General features: G+C 38.5%; 1 protein-coding gene across 1 annotated transcript; it reads left to right on the forward strand.

Annotated features, from left to right (window-relative positions):
* The first annotated feature begins 2 nt into the window (after positions 1-2).
* Apex2 (apurinic/apyrimidinic endodeoxyribonuclease 2) lies at positions 3-16,864 on the forward strand. Its single transcript, XM_003461752.5, has 6 exons — positions 3-254; positions 1,301-1,384; positions 2,047-2,227; positions 2,725-2,871; positions 3,681-3,750; positions 15,568-16,864. Exons 1-6 carry the CDS (start codon positions 98-100, stop codon positions 16,471-16,473), a joined length of 1,545 nt encoding a protein of 514 aa, XP_003461800.1. The 5' UTR covers positions 3-97; the 3' UTR covers positions 16,474-16,864.
* Positions 16,865-16,943: the final 79 nt, after the last annotated feature.

The following is a 16,943-nucleotide window of genomic DNA, read 5'->3' on the forward strand; positions in this document are numbered from 1 at the left end:
CGGGGGCACGCAAGACAACGCCTACGCAAACGCGAAAGGGAGGCGGTGTCTGGCCAATTTTTAGCAAGTAGTGTTTTCCGAGTGAGGTTTCTCCGAGATGTTGCGCTTGGTGAGCTGGAATATCAATGGAATCCGGAGTCCCCTGCAAGGGGCAGTGTGCCAGGAATCCAACAACTTCGCCAACGTGACCATGAAACGTACTTTGGAGGAACTGGCCGCAGATATCGTCTGTCTCCAGGAAACCAAAGTGACCAGTGAGCGTTCAAGAATCCAGCATTTCTCTCATGTTTTTTTTTTTTTTTTTTTTCCGTCAACTTTTGCCTCTTGTCCCAGTCATTTCACTTTTCTATTTCCTGTAACTTGAGAGTTCTGCCCTTGGACCTCAAATCCGGATCTCTTTCCTCTCAACTCCTTTCTAGTAGGTTCTCAAATCCTATTCCATCTCCTGTCCTCGGCAGAATTTTAATTGCCTCTTTCTTTTTCCTTTTTATCGGTACCAGGGATCGAACTCACGACTGCCTGCTTGCAAGGCAGGCGCTTATGCCGCTGAGCTAAATCCCCAGGCCCCAATTGCCTCTTTCTTAAAAGGGCGTCCACTCATTCTACCATCCTGTCCCAACTCAGTTCTTTGAGTTTCCTCCCTCCATACACTGTTGTCTCGACCCCCAAATCAGAGCCTTCAGTTTGTCTCTAGCCCCTGCTCAGATATCTAATTGCCACCCCATCTTTGCCTCAGCTCAGACTCTTACTTGCCTCCAAGGTCACCAATTTCTTGTATCTATCCCTGTCTCTCTTTGTTGAGAGGCCACTACTTCCGCCTTTATCTCTCATCCCGAGCTTAGACCTCCTCAGTTGTCCTCTCCCACCGGATCTCACACCACCAAATTTCTTCTAATTTCTGTTACCCTCGTCAGTCCCTACTTCAGATCCCCTACCTAATTCCCTTGCTCTGGCTTCTTACTCCTAGTTAAAATTCCCAGTTTTCTGTTCCATATTACCATTTCCCAACTCTCCCTTCTGTCACTCAGACCCCTAAGATTAACTCTGATCCTCTCCTTCCTAATTTTGTATCTCCTACCCTATAGAATTTCTACTTCCTTACCTTCTAATTTTGGTATCGGTACCCTCTCTTTTGTACCTTTCTAGCTCCTCTAATCATAGATACCTGTACCTAATGTTATTGTATACTTGTAACACTGATGTGTGCTAATAAATTAGCCTACAATTTACCAAATCCAGGGCTTTCTGTGTCCTGGACACAAGTTTAACCCTTTGAATTAATATTACATTTTTTCCCCAGGGGATGTGCTGACAGAGCCTCTGGCTGTCGTTGAGGGCTATAATTCCTATTTCAGCTGCAGTCGCAACCGTAGTGGCTATTCTGGTAAATGGGGTTTTCTAAGGGACTTAAAATTAGTTTTAGTGATAGAGAGAGATAAGGGGAAAGGTTTTCTATTTGTTATTTGATGAGAAGATAGTAACTTTGGACTTTTAGTCCGTGCACCTAAAGCCCTATAAAATTAAGTTACATGAAGTATGATTTTTTAATGTACAGAATTTTCCTGTTGCACCTCAGAAGCACAGCAGTTAACTGGGTAAGCTCTAGTGCCAGACTGCTAGGGTGCAAGTCATGGCTCACTTCCTAACTGTGTGCTCTTTAGCAAGTTTCTTTATCTCTTTGTGCCTCAAGTTTCACAGTGAGAGAATGAGAATAATGTAAATGTATTAATCCATGTAGTAAAAATAGCTAATACTGTATGAGCATGTATCCATGTAAAACATATGTTAGTATTAGGTGTAAAACACATGTTGCTATTAGGTGTTAATATTATTTTGTGCCCTTTTTAGATGAAGAAATTGAGGCTCCAGGGTAAGCATCAAGTTCCCCAGACACTAGGGAGCCATCTGTGGCCCTTGGGAGAGTTTTCAATACATGAAAAATAAAGAGCCATATTTTAAAAAGATGATCAGGCATCTTGTGTGGGAATAACTGGAGTGGGTAGACTGTGTAACCAGTCCTGTTCAGAGTACTCTCTCTGTCCACAGGTGTAGCTACCTTCTGTAAGGACAGTGCTACCCCAGTGGCTGCTGAAGAAGGCTTGAGTGGCCTGCTTGCCACCCAGAATGGGAATGTGGGTTGCTATGGAAACATGGATGAATTCACCCAAGAGGAGCTCCGGGCTTTGGATAGTGAAGGCCGAGCCCTCCTTACACAGCACAAGATCCGGTAATAGCCCATATCTCCCTACTACTGAACATTGTGGGTTCTACTCTTAGTATAGTAATTCTAAGATTTGCCTTGTAAACATGGATTCACTATAAAGTTTCTGGGACTCTAGTCCCAGCTAGGCTGCTTACTATGTGACCCTGACAAAGCATGTTCCTGTCTGAGCCTTGAATTTGCATACTACAATGGAGAATGGCCTGATGATCTTATCTCTTATTACCACAGGTACATTAAAAGTAACTCACTGCCTCAAATTGCTCTTTCTGGATGTTGCTATTTTCATAAATAGCACCATTATCACCTGGTTTACCTGGGTGTCATCCTACATGACTGTTTTCCTGTCTGACTTGTAGTCTGTCTCCAAGTCCTGTGTGTGTCTGCTCATTCATGTCTCTCCAGCCTTGTGGAAAGTTATTAAGTGAAAGCTATATGGTTGTAGGTACAGGAAGGGAGGCTTTAAATTGACTCATTTAGGGTATTCTCCATATTCTCCATAGAACCTGGGAAGGGAAGGAGAGGACCTTGACCCTAATCAATGTGTACTGTCCCCGTGTGGACCCTGAGAAGCCTGAACGACTGACCTTCAAGATGCGTTTCTGTCGCTTGCTACAGAACCGAGCAGAAGCCCTTCTGGCAGCTGGCAGGTACTACAAAGTGAGCAGCTGTGCTTCCTTGAGCCTGTCTTAGGATGCCTAGCCCCATGTTACACTTCATTGGAAGACATATGGAATCTTTAAGTTCCTGCACAGCATAATTGCAGACATTGCTATGCCTAATTGAATAGACCTTGCTTTCTTAAGAGCTGTGAGAATAAGACAAAGTAAAACAAAAATAGCACCTATCCCGGTTACTCCTTGAACTTTCTGACCCAAAAGGTACTAGTCTTGCCTATGTTTTTTGTCAGTTTAAGTGTATGAATCTTTACCTCACAGTGTAGTTTAAGAATTAAGATGAGCGTCTTGAAGTACTTGTAAAGTTTTGTTTCAGAAGGAATAGGGAAGTAAGGGTAGGTTAGAGAACTCAGAGGTACTTCCAAGAGGAGCTAAGTAGTACCTTGAGCTCAGCTTTGAAGGACAAGAAATATGGCATTAGATAGAGATCATTAAGATATTGTGTCAAACAGGAAACAGTATCACATTTAGAGCTCAGACTTTGGGGCTGGGGATTAAGCTCAGAGGCATAAGTACCTGCCTGGTAAATGTGAGGTCATGAGTTCTATCTCCAGTACCAAAAAAAATAGAGCTGACTTTGGTTGATCAGGTGTGAAAGACATTCAGGTTACAACACAGTGGGAGACGTGGTCAGTTACGAGTAGAGTGACTAGACTGTTGGCTAAAGCTTCAGTGTTGTGGTTGGCAGTCTGAGCCCTTGAACCTGATGAAAAGTATATGGTACAGAAATTTTTCTTCCCTTCTTGAATATCTGGTTGACAATCCCAAGTTGTATTTTTCAGCCATGTGATCATTCTGGGTGACCTGAATACAGCCCACCGCCGAATTGACCACTGTGATGCAATCAACCTGGTAAGACTTTCTCTAAGCCAGGCCTCAATCCTAATACCTGCGAATCTGTCAACCCATCCAGCGCAGTGCTTGATTTTTTTGTAGCTTCCTTTATGAAAAAGTAGATCTTAGTTTACTCTATCTTTTTTTAAATTGACACAATACGCATTTATCAAGTGCAATGTGATACTTTTATATAGTATTATAATGATCAACTCAGGTAATTAGTGAATCTGTCACCTCAAGTATTTACTATTTCTTTGGGTGGAAACTTTTTCAAAGTCCTTTCTGCTACTTTTTTTTTCTTTATGTGCTTGATATTGAACCAAGGGCCTTGCACATGCTAGGAAATTCCTCTACTACTAATACCCAGTCACCCTCTGACTATTTTGAGATATAAGATAAATTATTTCTAATTATATTTACCCTACTCTGCTACAGAACTTTTGAACTTTATTCTATCAAACAATTTTTGTATCTATGAATCAGCCCTTCCTATCCCTTTTTCCTACTACCCTTCCCAGCATCTGGAAATCCCTCTTCTATTCTCGACTTCTGTGAGATAGACTTTTTATCTTCTACATGAGTGAGATCATGTAGTTTTTTTTTTCTTTTATGTTTAGTTTATTTTTATTTAATATGGTGACCCCAAGACCCATCCATTTTACTGCCAATGATAGAATTTTGTGTTTTGATTGGTCATTTTTGATCCCCTTCTCCCTCCTCTCTCCCCTCCTTGCAAAGATCCCCTCCCCCATCTTCAAAAAGTCTATCTTCCTGTTTTCCTGCCACTCCTCCCTAATTTTGCATTTTAAATTTTATTTTGTGTTTCTCATATAAGAGAAGCCATGCAATATGGAGCCTTCTATAGATAGATAGATAGATAGATAGATAGATATGTAGATACATACAGTTTTTGGTAATAAGCTTATTTTCATAATATTGGTTCTGCCAATTCAGCAACAAGAGCAGTGTATCCATTTTCTAATGTCCTTTTCTATCTCTTTCTTAATGTACTATAGCTTTTATAATAGAACTCTTACTTTATATAGGTTGATTCCTAGGAATTTAAGTTTTTGACACTATTGTGAAAGGGGTTGCTTTCTTAATTTCTTTTTTGGTAGGTTCATTAATAATGTACAAGAATGCTGTTGGTATTTGTGTGTTGTTTTTGTTTATTACCACCTTGCTAAATTTGTTTATTCTATGAGTCTACTGTAACATATGTAAGTAAAAATAGTTTGAATTCTTCCTTTCCTATTCATACTCCTTTTATTTCATTTTGTTTTATTGCTCTGGTTAAACTTTTGAGAACTATAGAACTTGATGGGTTCTATGGTTATGATTGTAGACATGTTTGTCCCTTTCTTGATTTTAGAGGGAAATGCATTCAGTTGCTTCCTATTCAGTGTGCTATTGGCTGTGTGTTTGTCATAATGGCTTTTAGCTCTTTGAGATAAAGTCCTTCTACACCTATTTTTGTCAGGATTTTATTTTTTTATCATGAGTGGATATTAGATAATGTTGAAGATTTTTTGTGCACCTATTGAGATATTCATGTCATTTTTATCCTTCTGTTTATGTGGTGTATTGCATATATTGATTTATATACTTTGTACCATCCTTGCATTCCTGTAATGAAGAGTACAATATGTGATATTTTTCAATGATTTGTTTTATTCTTTTTACAAATATCTTGTTGAGGAGTTTTGCATCTTTTTCATTAAAGATACTGACCTGTAATATTCTTTTGGTATTAGGGTAATACTGGCTTCAAGGAATTAGTTTAGCAGTGTTTCTTCTCCTTCAATTTCAATGGAAAAACCTGAGAAATATTGATGTCTTCTCTGACGTTCTGGTACAGTTCTTTGGCGAATCTGTTTTAGTGGTGGCCCTTGGATTCTCTTAGTTGGTAGAGTTTTTATTAGTTTACATTTCATTGCCTATTATTGGTCTGTTCAAAGTTTTATATCTTTCAGGTTTAATTTTGGTAAATCATATGTTTCTGGACATTTATACATTTACTCTAGATTCCCTGTCCTTTGTATTTTTTAGTCTCAGTTTAGTTAATTTCCACCCTGATGTTTTCAATTTCTTTCTGTTAGTTTTAGATTTGAATTGTTTTTGTTTTGCTAGGATCTTCAGATACATCATTAAGTTATTTATTTGCAATTGTTATGTTTTCTGATATAGATAAAAACTTCTGTTGTAGAACTGCTTTCATTATGTCCCATAGATTCTGGTATGTTGTACTGCCATTGTCATTTGATTCTAGGACCACTTAATTTTTTCTCTAATTTATTCTCTGACCTATTGACTATTTTAAAATATATTATTTAATCTTCATGAGTTTGCCTACTGTTTTTGTTTTCTTTTGCTGTTGATTTCTAGTGTCATTCCTTAGTGATCTGAGTATGCAGAGGATTATTTGAATTCTTTTGTATTTATGTAAATGTGACCTAAGATGTGACCTATTTTGGAGAAAGTTCTATGGGCTGGTATGAAAAATGTGAATTCTGTTATTATTGGATAAAATACTGATCTGTTAAGTCTATTTGTTCAGTGATATGGTTCAGCTCCTTCTCTGTTATGCTTTTGTTTTGTTTACATGTCTATTTGTGAGAATTGGGGTATTGAAGATCACCCACTATGATTATTATGATATCTATCTGTCCTTTATGTCAAGTAGTTTTTGTTTTATGAAACTGAGTACACCATCAGTTGGTGTGTATATATTTACAGTTGTTATCTCTTCCTGTGGAATTATTCCCTTGAGCAATGTATAGTGATGTTCTTTGTCTCTTTTGATCATTTTTGGCTTGAAGTTCATTTTGTCTGAAAATAGAATAGCCTCTCCTGCTTGCTTTGTTCCCTGTTGCTTAGAATAGTTTCCCATCCTTTCACTTTCAGTGCTGTGTTTATTTGTAGATGAGGTATGGTTTTGGAGACAACAAATGGGCTTTTGTTTTGTTTTGTTTTGTTTTGTTTTGTCTTTTTGAGGCAGGGTTTCACTTTGCTGTTCAGGCTGGCCTTAAACCCTTTTTTTAGCCCAGGCTGGTTTCAAACTTGCAGCAGCCTCCAGAGTGCTGGGATTATAGGCATGTGCCACCACACCCAGCTCTGGATTTTTTTTAGTTGAATCTGCCAGTGTGTCTTTTGATTGGGAAGTTAAGACCATAGACATTGGATATTATTATTAATAAGTATTTACTGATTCTTTTCATAGCATTTTTTCCAGTACAGATCCTTTTCTATTTTCATTTTCTTTAAATACTTTCTCAGCTAGATGAACTGTTTACTTTGGGATCTTTGTTAATCTTAGACTGGCTGTCTGTGTTTAGAATTCTCTTGAACATTTTCTGTAATGCTGATTTAGTGATCATTAATATCTTTAGATTCCTTTTATCATGAAAGATTTTTATTTCTTTGTTATTTGGGAAGTAGGTTGAGACAGTCTCCCTATGTAGTTCAAGCTTGCCTTACACTTATGTAGCCCAGTTTGGCCATGAACCCACAGTAGTGCTCCTACCTCAGCCTCCAAGTGTTGGGATTTCAGTTGTGTGCAACCATGCCCTGCTCTCCATTATTTTCAAAAGATAAATTTTCATTATTATTAATGTGAATTGTTAGTTATTTTCTTTTATTGTTAGTTATTTCCTTGTTTTGATTACTTTTCTTCTCATTGCTGAACCAAAATACTTGACACTCAAAATGAGGAAAGGAAAGGTTTACTTAGCTTACAGTTTTGAGAGGTTTTAGTCCATACCCAGCTGGCTCCAAGGCAGGGTGGCATGGCTGAGGGGCAGCCATGTATGGCAACCGCAAGAATCAAGAGCAAAAAGGAGAAAAGCACACCTCCATCCATCCCTTATTTTGTATGCTGGCTACTTGCCCCTGGTCCGGTGCAGCATTCACATCACCAATCGCAGTCCCTAAGAATGATCCAATCACAAGTGCTAGATTCAGCCACCTCTATGACTGCATGAAGTTTTAGGGGGACATTTAGACAAACCATAACATTCCACCCCTCCCCCCCCCAAAGACTCATGTACATCCTTTTTGCAAAACACATTTAGTCATGTCCAAGTGTTGCTAAATCCTAACAGTTTTAGCCTTGTTATAAAGTTCAAGTCCCTAGTCTCCTCTGAAATCTAAGGCAAACTCTGTATGAAGGAAAACAAAGTTAAACACTTCCAACATACAATGGTACAAGATAACCATTCCCAGTCCAAAAGGTACAAATGGGAACATAAACGAATGGGACCAAAGGAAGTCCAGAATTCAGCAGGGCAAACATTAAGTCTGGTAGTTGCATGTTCGGCATCTTAAACAATCTGTAGCAAATTGTGAGCTCCAAAGGGCTTGTGTGACTCCACCCCTCTGGCGCTTCTAGTGGTTGTAGTTTCCATAGCTTCTCTCTTAGGCCCATTTTGCTTTCTACTTATAGCTTTCAGTTTGCACTTTGCCTTTGGCTTCACACTCACATCTTCACATACTGACTTCTCAAGGGCATACTGCCTGACCTCCCAGGCCTTTTGAAATTGAGGAGGAAGCTTTTTTAATGGCACAACTGTTGCATTCTGTATGCACCACTTGGATAATGCCAAGGTCTGCTGCCCACTGGAGCAGTTAGCCAGGCTTTCCTGTCTCTTGACTGTAGGGATCAAGTGCATGGATCACTAAGCACTCTAAACTTGATTGTAAGGAACAGATTTTTATGCTGCCACTATTCAGGTACCTGGTATAGCTGCCACCATTTTGAAACCTTGCGTGGGGCCTCTGCTGCCATCCTGAACATGGTGCTCTGCAACCGGCTCCAAGCCAAATCTTTCACTTTTACAGAATTGAGGCTGCAAAAGGTACAGACTGCCATTACTTCCTATGATGCTGCCAGGCCGTCTTTTTTTTTTTTTTTTTTTCCTGTTCCTTCTCAGCAAGATCTTAGCTCTGTATTTACAGTCCATAGCTTTACTGGAGCTTTCTTTCTAGCCATAGTCACCACATTTTAAATCATCCTGCTGGGCCCTTTGCTCTTGATCTTCAACGTAAATCTGGGTAAAACCTTGTACTCTGTTCTACATCATGTGCTATGTCTATCATTGGTTTTGACTGACAGCTTTGTTTTGCCATATTTGACTTTATTCTCTCCCCCCCAAAAAAGTAATAAGAACTAAGGAGTAATAAAATCCAAAATGTATAAAAAAAAAAGCCCTCAATAATAGCCATGCTACCACCTCAACATTTGACTGCCTTTAACTTTCTTTTTTTTTTTTTATTTAAGAGGAAAAAGAGAAAAACACAAAACAAAACAAAGCAGTGTAAGGTTACACATAATACATAACTACAAAAAAAAACATAACAGTAAGAAATCACCTGTTAATAGATTACATAATATCATCTTGGAAATAGTTGCTCAAATCACAGTATCAAAGAATACAAAGTAGACATTCAAACGGAGAGACTGCAAACAGCTGTGTTCAATGATCCAAAAACATTAATATAGTCAGCTATTTAACATCCCTAAACACACTTGTTGTTATATCCGTTAGAGCTCTTTTTTTTTTCCCCTCCCTCTCTTTTTTATAACAAAATTTATACATTTTGGATTTTATTACTCCTCAGTTCTCATTACTCTCTTGGGGGGGAGAGAATAAAGTCAAATATGGCAAAACAAAGCTGTAAGTCCAAACCAAGGATAGACATAGCACATGATGTAGAACAGAGTACAAGGTCATCAACAATGGTTATCAACATTGTCTCTTGTTTCCTTAAAAGGAATTGTCCATCTCATTAGATATTATAAAGCCGGACAAAACAGTGGAGAACAAGACCAATAAAACTTAGGCATTGTGAACATTACAGGACTTCCAAAGGAGACAATAGTCAAACCAGAATGGGCATCTTTGTGAATCTTATTGCCTTCAAATTAGTTGCCTATACCTTCAAACTTGCTACTATCGCACAGAATGGAACAGAGTCTAATCAGTCAAAACAAGATCTTGGGAGTATTACAGGACTTCAAGCAGGTTCACTGGAAGAACGACAGTCTCTTTAATAAATGGTGCTGGAAAAACTGGCTCTCCATTTGCCAAAAACTAAAGCTAGACCCATGTCTATCACCATGTACTAAATTAAAATCTAAATGGGTCAAAGATCTGAATATTAAAACAGAAACGCTAAATCTATTGGAAGACAAATTGGGTAGAAACCTTGGAGACATAGGAGTAGGTAGAGAATTCATGAATAGGACTCAAACTGCACGGGAAATACTTCCCAGAATCAATAACTGGGACCACTTCTTATTAAAAAGTTTTTGCATGTCAAAAGAAATCTCCAGCATAGTGAAAAGAAAACCCACAAACTGGGAAAAGATTTTAGTGAACTCTCTCTCAGACAAGGGACTCTTGTCTAAAACATATAAAGAATTAAAAAAACTCAGACCTTCAAAATGCCTTTAACTTTCTTCTGCCAGATTAATTAGTCCACCACCCTTAATCTCAGTCTCAGGAAAATTCTCTGGAAAAAAGACAAATATAGACAAACTTTCTGCCAAGCCATAACACACATTGTTTAGAGCCCAACAAGCAGTGTAATCATTCTTTCCAGCTGAAAGCTCCCAAGCCTGGTCTCTATCGGCAGGATTTCTATTAGCCTTGTGGTCTTCTGAGCTCTTACCAGAATCTCCCATGCAGAACAGCATAAGGCATTCCAGCTCTGTACATTCAAGTGACATGTCTGAACCTTTACAAACTCTTCCCAAAGCTATTCCCAATGGGTCTTGAACTACATGGTTAGAAATAGTTACAATAGTGACCCCATTCCTCTGTTACCAAATTATGTCTTAGTTTCTTTTCTTCCCACTGAGCCAAAATGCCTGACACCCAAAATGAGGGAAGGAAAAATTTAACTTACAGTTTTTGAAGGTTTCAGTCCATACTCAGTGGTTCCAAGGCAGGGTGGCATGGCTAAGGGGCTGCTCTTCCTGGTGACCACAAGTGACGAGAGCCAAAAGGGCAAAAAAGGAAAAGGATGCCTCCTTCCTCTCCTTATAGTTGTATGCTCTACCCACCCCTGGATGGGTGCAGCATTTACATTGCCAATCTCAGAGCTAGACAAAAAACCAATCACAAGTGCTAGATTCAGCTGCCTCCAAGACTACATGGGCCTTAGGAGAGACACTTAAACCACAGCAGGCCTTGGAAACCTTTACTTCAAGCCCTCTTGGCCTTTGAAATTTTTGTTGAGAACTCTGCAGTTATTCTCATAAGCTTGCCTTATAAGTAACTTGACATTTTTTTACTGGCTTTTAGTAGTCTCGCTGTGTTCCTTATTTTATTTTTATTTATTTGGTGTTTGACCGTGATGTGTCCTAGTGAAGTTCTATTCTCATTGTATCTATTTGGGGTTCTAAATGCCTCCTTGTATAGTTATCTACTTCAATCTCTATATTTGTGAAGTGTTCTGCTATGATTTCAGTGAATAAAATTTTATGCCTTTTATTTCCTTCAGCCGTTCCTTGACATCTATAATTCTTAGATTTGTTCTCTTAGAGTCATCTAGAACCTCATGAATCAACGTATTATAATTTCTGGTTGGTTTTGGAATATCATGGAGAAGATGATCTTCGTATTCTCAAGTCATGGTGTTCTGTCCTGATTAATTCTGTCTGTTGACATAAATTTTAACTGCATTTTCCACTTCTAGGATTTCTGCTTTTTTCCTTTTTACAACTTTAAATTTTTTATACTAGAGTAGTCATTCCTAGTCTCTTCAAACATTTTAAGTAGTTGGTTTCTGACTTCTTTGCCAGAAATTTCCTCTACTCAGTACCTGTGAGTTCAACTTTTGGGGAATTGTGAGTTTTCTGAGGTATTTTATTGCCTTGTTTTCTCATAATTGTTGTGTTTTTGTGTGGAACATTGTAGATGAGATAGGCTACAAAACCGTTCATTATGGTAGAAGTCTCTTTAATGATGAATTTTTCTCTTTGACGTACCTTTGGCTTTGAATGTATTTAGTGCACAGTCATGTCCTCAACTTACTAAATGCATCAAAAAGTGATGCTTAGCACTTAGATGCAAGGAGAGCACAACTACTGATAATATGAGTGAATATTTAGAGAATCAGTCATGAGTCAATAAATAATTTAGTACTTAAAAATTTTCTACTCTTTCAATAAAATAGGAAACCAAAGAATTAGTAGTGGTAGAGAAAGGGTTGGGAGTTAAAAAAATAAAAGAAAAACTAAAAACCAAATCTGAAAAATCAGGGAAAATAGAGGGAATTTGAGAGGGAGCAAAGGAAAAGAAACATAGGAAAGAGATTTATAAGTACAAAATAGGATAGTATTTCTGGAGACTTTATCCAATTTATAAACTGGCAGAAGCCCTATTTTAGACCTAAAGAACAGCCTTTGGTGAGGCAGAATCTGATAAATCTGTGTAAGTCACTGTCTAAATAAAAATAATATTTAACATACACATAACATACACATAAACACATGCCCATCACCTATACTCTATAACAGAAAAAAAGCAAAATCAATTTTTATATAGAAGAAAATGAGAGAGAAGAAAGACTTATGAGAGCATGAGAGGGAAGGTAATGAAACAATTGAAGGATGAATTTTTAAGTAGGTAATGAAAGAGGATATATAGAGATTGAGTCCAATTAATGACCTATTTTATAAACTATATATATATATATAACTATATATAAACTATATATATATATATATATATATATATAAACTATATATATTTTACAAAATTGTTAGGTCATTAATATATATATATATACCTTTGCTACAGGGCAACTTTATGTGAGGTGTTAAAATACTACAGTAGTTAGATTAATCTTAATGCGTTAAAGAGAAAATATAAAAGTATAAGAGAGTGGAATCAATAGATAGGAGAAGGTATAATGAGAAAAGTAACAAAGGTAAGGAAAAGATGAGATGGTAGCTAAGGGAGTAAGAAACAGGAAGAGTATGTCCAACTGTTAAACTAACAGTAAAGTAAGATTAGATAACAGTAAGAAACAACTTTTGAAGTGGGCATATGTGACTTACCTGCATGAAAGGTTTTATATACAACAGTACAAAATTGAAACACATAGCTATAACCATACGTACATACATAGGCCTACCACACAAAAAAATCAAACAAAAACATGCAAAGGACACCATGCTCAGGAGCCTCAGGTGTGCTCAGGATGCTGCTTAATCATCTCTGTTCCTCCTGTGTGCAGGTAGCAGACTCAGGTTCCTGGGTGAATTTCTGCCACAGGATCTACTATTTACTCTGCCAAGTTTGCCTGTCGCAGTGTCCTGCACACTCTGTTTGTATCTGCTGTACTTGTCCTTTTCCCTCAAGGGGACTTGAACTTTTCCCAAGATGATGTATTTACTAGACCTGGACTGTAAGCAGTGTCAAAATCAAGAAGTAGTCCATATTCTAAACACTTCTGTTGCTGGATTTCATCTGATGAGCTTCTCCTTCATGCTCCCTTCCCATGGTTTAGTTTTTGTTCAACACCTGTATCTAAGTACTTGTGGACTTGGTAAGTCTCTTCTGAGTGTTGTTGCCTCTAGTTTGCCATGATACCCTTCATATTTTTTTTAATTTGTTCGTCTGATTCTATATCTTGGCTATATGAATAATGCTGCAATAATAATGGGCGTATAGATGTCTCTGATATAGTGATTTCATTTCCTTTTGATAAATTCCTAGAAGTAGGTTTAAACTTTTAGAGGAAACACCATACCATATTCTAAAATGACATACTCATATATATTTCCTTCAACAATTATTTGAGAGTTTCCTTTTTTCTATATCTTTGCCAGCATTTGCTAGTTTTTGTCTTTATGGTAATAGCCATTCTAATTGGAGTGTGATGATATTTCATTGTGATTTTTGATTCGCATTTTCTTAGTAATTAATTGATAATTTTTTCACACAATTTTTGACCATTCATATGTCTTTTGAGGAATATCTATTCAGATCATTGGCCCATTTTTAATTTAGATTATTTGTTTTATTGGTTTGTCATTGAGTTGTCATTCTGATGGTTAACTCTTCATTCTGAATTGTTTTCTTTGCTATGTAGATGCTTTGTTGTTTGATATAGTCATATTAAAACACTATTCTAAAAGTACTGAGGATTGGTTCTTCATTCAACAGACATTACTGACTCTATACTTGATTTGGCCTTGAAGCTATGTGCTGGGAACTCAGGTATAAGTCAGATCCAGCTCTTAGTCCTTGGAGGTCTCAGTGTAGGTTAGGCAGATGGCCAGAGAATTGCAGTGATGCTTTCTGGGTTGAGGTAGAGATAGCAGCACAGAGGGCTAAATGATAAGATTGCTTGCAAGCCTGAATATCATGGTCGAATCTTTAAAGATCTGTGGAACAGAGCTTTGGGGCTGGGGGAGTTAAATGTTATAGCACAAGGTTTCAAGTTGGGAAGTTGCCTGGTACACATAAAGAACTGCAAACCCCATTCTTGTTAGACACTCATGTGAAGGGAAGTAAGTGGCAGAAGGTGGAGCTGGAGCATCCATTGGAGTCCAAATTCTGAGGGCCTTGGGTCCACTTTGTCATGGTTATTTCTCTAATACATTGTGTTTTCCACTTGTAAACCTTCAACATCACCTTTACCTCTGTGATACAGAGAAAACTTCTAGACATTCAAGGCATATTCTGGTCTGTCTTCTGCCTTCATTTCCATTTTCAGTATCCCTGCACATGCCATCATCTGCAGACAGACATCTCGTATACCTATGGCAAAATATGTTTTCATGTTGATTTTTCTTACTGTGCCTCAAGTTGGTGACTTTTCTATCCCTTCCATCTGTTTTCTTTTATGAATCTCTTTTCTCTGTTTCTCTCGGTCAGTTGTTTTTAATCCTTAATTATATATTAGAACAAAAGTATTTAATTACCACTGTAGGAGCAGTAATCAGAATCTCATGGTTGTGGGCCAGATTACTACTATGTCTTAAAAGTTCCCAGTGTTACTTTATTTTGCTACCAGGATTGAGAACTACTACTCTAAAATATATAAGCCACTTCTCATCTTGACCTATCTCATGTGGAAGATTTCTTATGATGAATAAACAAAACTGCCTGTTTTTCCTCTGCTCTCATACTACAGCCATCAAAACAAGATTTGTGACCTATGTAGGCCTATCATAGTGGCTGTTCTTGTATTTTGAAGCTACCTGCCTTCTACCTAGGTCATTCCTTGCTTGGCTTTCACATCTTGGTTGCAGGTCAATTTCTTCTCCCTATGACTAGATATGTTTTGTCCTTAGCATCATGTCCGGTATAAAATATTTATTGGATTATATGAATGGGTGTTAGGTGGGTTTGTCAGATGGATAGATAAATCAACAATCTGAGCCAAAGGAAGTATTCAGACATGACTCTGCAACTCTTGATCATAAAAGGGAGGTGTGGTTATGAGAGTTTTGACACATGATAAGCCAAATAGCACCAGAGGGTTTAAAGAGAAAGAAAGTGTTCTTCCTAACTCCTATCCCTACCCAGCTATTCCTTAGAGACAGCTACTTTTCCTGTTTGCTTTGATTTAAGCAACTATTGACCTTTATAATTTGTCATTTATATACCAATGCCAAGTAAGAACAATGTGGTATAGAGGAAGTATAAGAGTAGGCTTTTAAATCAGTAAAGTTAGAAATCAAATTCTAGCTCTGCCCATTCTGGCCAATGTGACCTTGAACCAAATTTTCATTTGTAAGATGAAGCAGATAGTCTCTTTTCTAGTTCTAGGCATCTAGTTCTAACTTTCTCCTCACCCCCATTGTCCTTTCCCCAGAAATACTTTGAAGAGGACCCAGCGCGCAAGTGGATGGATGGCTTACTTAATAACATAGGTTGCCAATCTAGGTCCCCTGTTGGGACTTTCATTGATACCTACCGCTATTTTCAACCACAGCAAGAAGGTGCCTTCACCTGCTGGTCGGTGGTCAGTGGTGCCCGCCATCACAACTATGGCTCCCGGCTTGACTATGTGCTAGGGGACAGAACCCTGGTCAGGGACACCTTGCAGTCCTCTTTTCTGCTTCCTGAGGTTATGGGCTCTGACCACTGTCCTGTGGGTGCTGTTTTGAATGTGTCCTCTGTGCCTGCGAAACACCCCCCACCCCTGTGTACACGCTTCTTTCCTGAGTTTGCAGGCACTCAGCTCAAGATTGTTCATTTCCTAGTTCCCCTTGAACACAAATCTGTATTGGAGAAATCAGCTTTGCAACTCAGCCATCAAACTCAGGTACAGAAACGGCAAAACAGATTCTGTATTCGGTTAACCAGGTCTCAGCCAAGTCAAGCTAGCTCCAGAAAAGGCCAGAGAAACATGACAAGCTACCTCCAGTCCTCTTCCAGCCATCACCAAACTTCTTCTGACTTGAAGTTGCCTCTGATGGGAACCCTCATGACCTCAAAGACTCTAGAAGAGGAAGCAATAGCCAAAGTGGTGGAAGATGAGATCAAGGATTCAGAGGCCAAAGAGAAAGAGGCACTGACCTCATTCTGGAAGTCTGTGTTGCGAGGGCCTTTTCCTATGCCCCTCTGTAGGGGCCATAGGGAGCCATGTATCATGCGTACTGTGAAGAAGCCAGGACCTAACCTGGGACGCCGCTTCTACATGTGTGCCAGGCCTCAGGGTCCACCCAGTGACCCCTCCTCCCGCTGCAACTTCTTCCAATGGAGTAGGCCCAGCTAAATCAAGTGAGCCTAAGGATGTCTGGCATGGTAACCCTGCACAGGATCTGATGCTGTCTCCCTTCTAAGTTGCTAATGCTGCCTTCTCTTCCAAAGCTTCTTTTTCTCCTTTCTTAATCCTTCTTTCTCTTGCTTTTCTTCCTCTCAAAAGGCTTCCATCTTTCCTAGTATAACTTCTGTCCTCTGAAGCCCATCTTCCTCTTTCTTTTTCCCGAACTTTTCCTTTTGGTGAGCTTCTCATGCCTTAATACTGTGACCCAGCTCTGCACCCCACTTTTTTGCCTTCCTATCAGAAGTACATGGGAAACAAGTGTTTCAAGTAATTGCCATTTTAAACACCATCTGTCTTTATTGGAAAATATTCATAAATAAAGTGTCTTTGTTACATAGTACACATTGAATGGATGTTTTGGATATGTTCCATATATTTATAGAGTCAGAGACTACCTCAATGCAGAGTTTGTCAGCTGC

This window comes from Cavia porcellus, unplaced genomic scaffold (assembly GCF_034190915.1).
Source record: "Cavia porcellus strain 051 isolate PalLab524CR breed Dunkin Hartley unplaced genomic scaffold, mCavPor4.1 scaffold_3, whole genome shotgun sequence".
In the NCBI taxonomy this organism is placed as follows: Eukaryota; Metazoa; Chordata; class Mammalia; order Rodentia; family Caviidae; genus Cavia; species Cavia porcellus.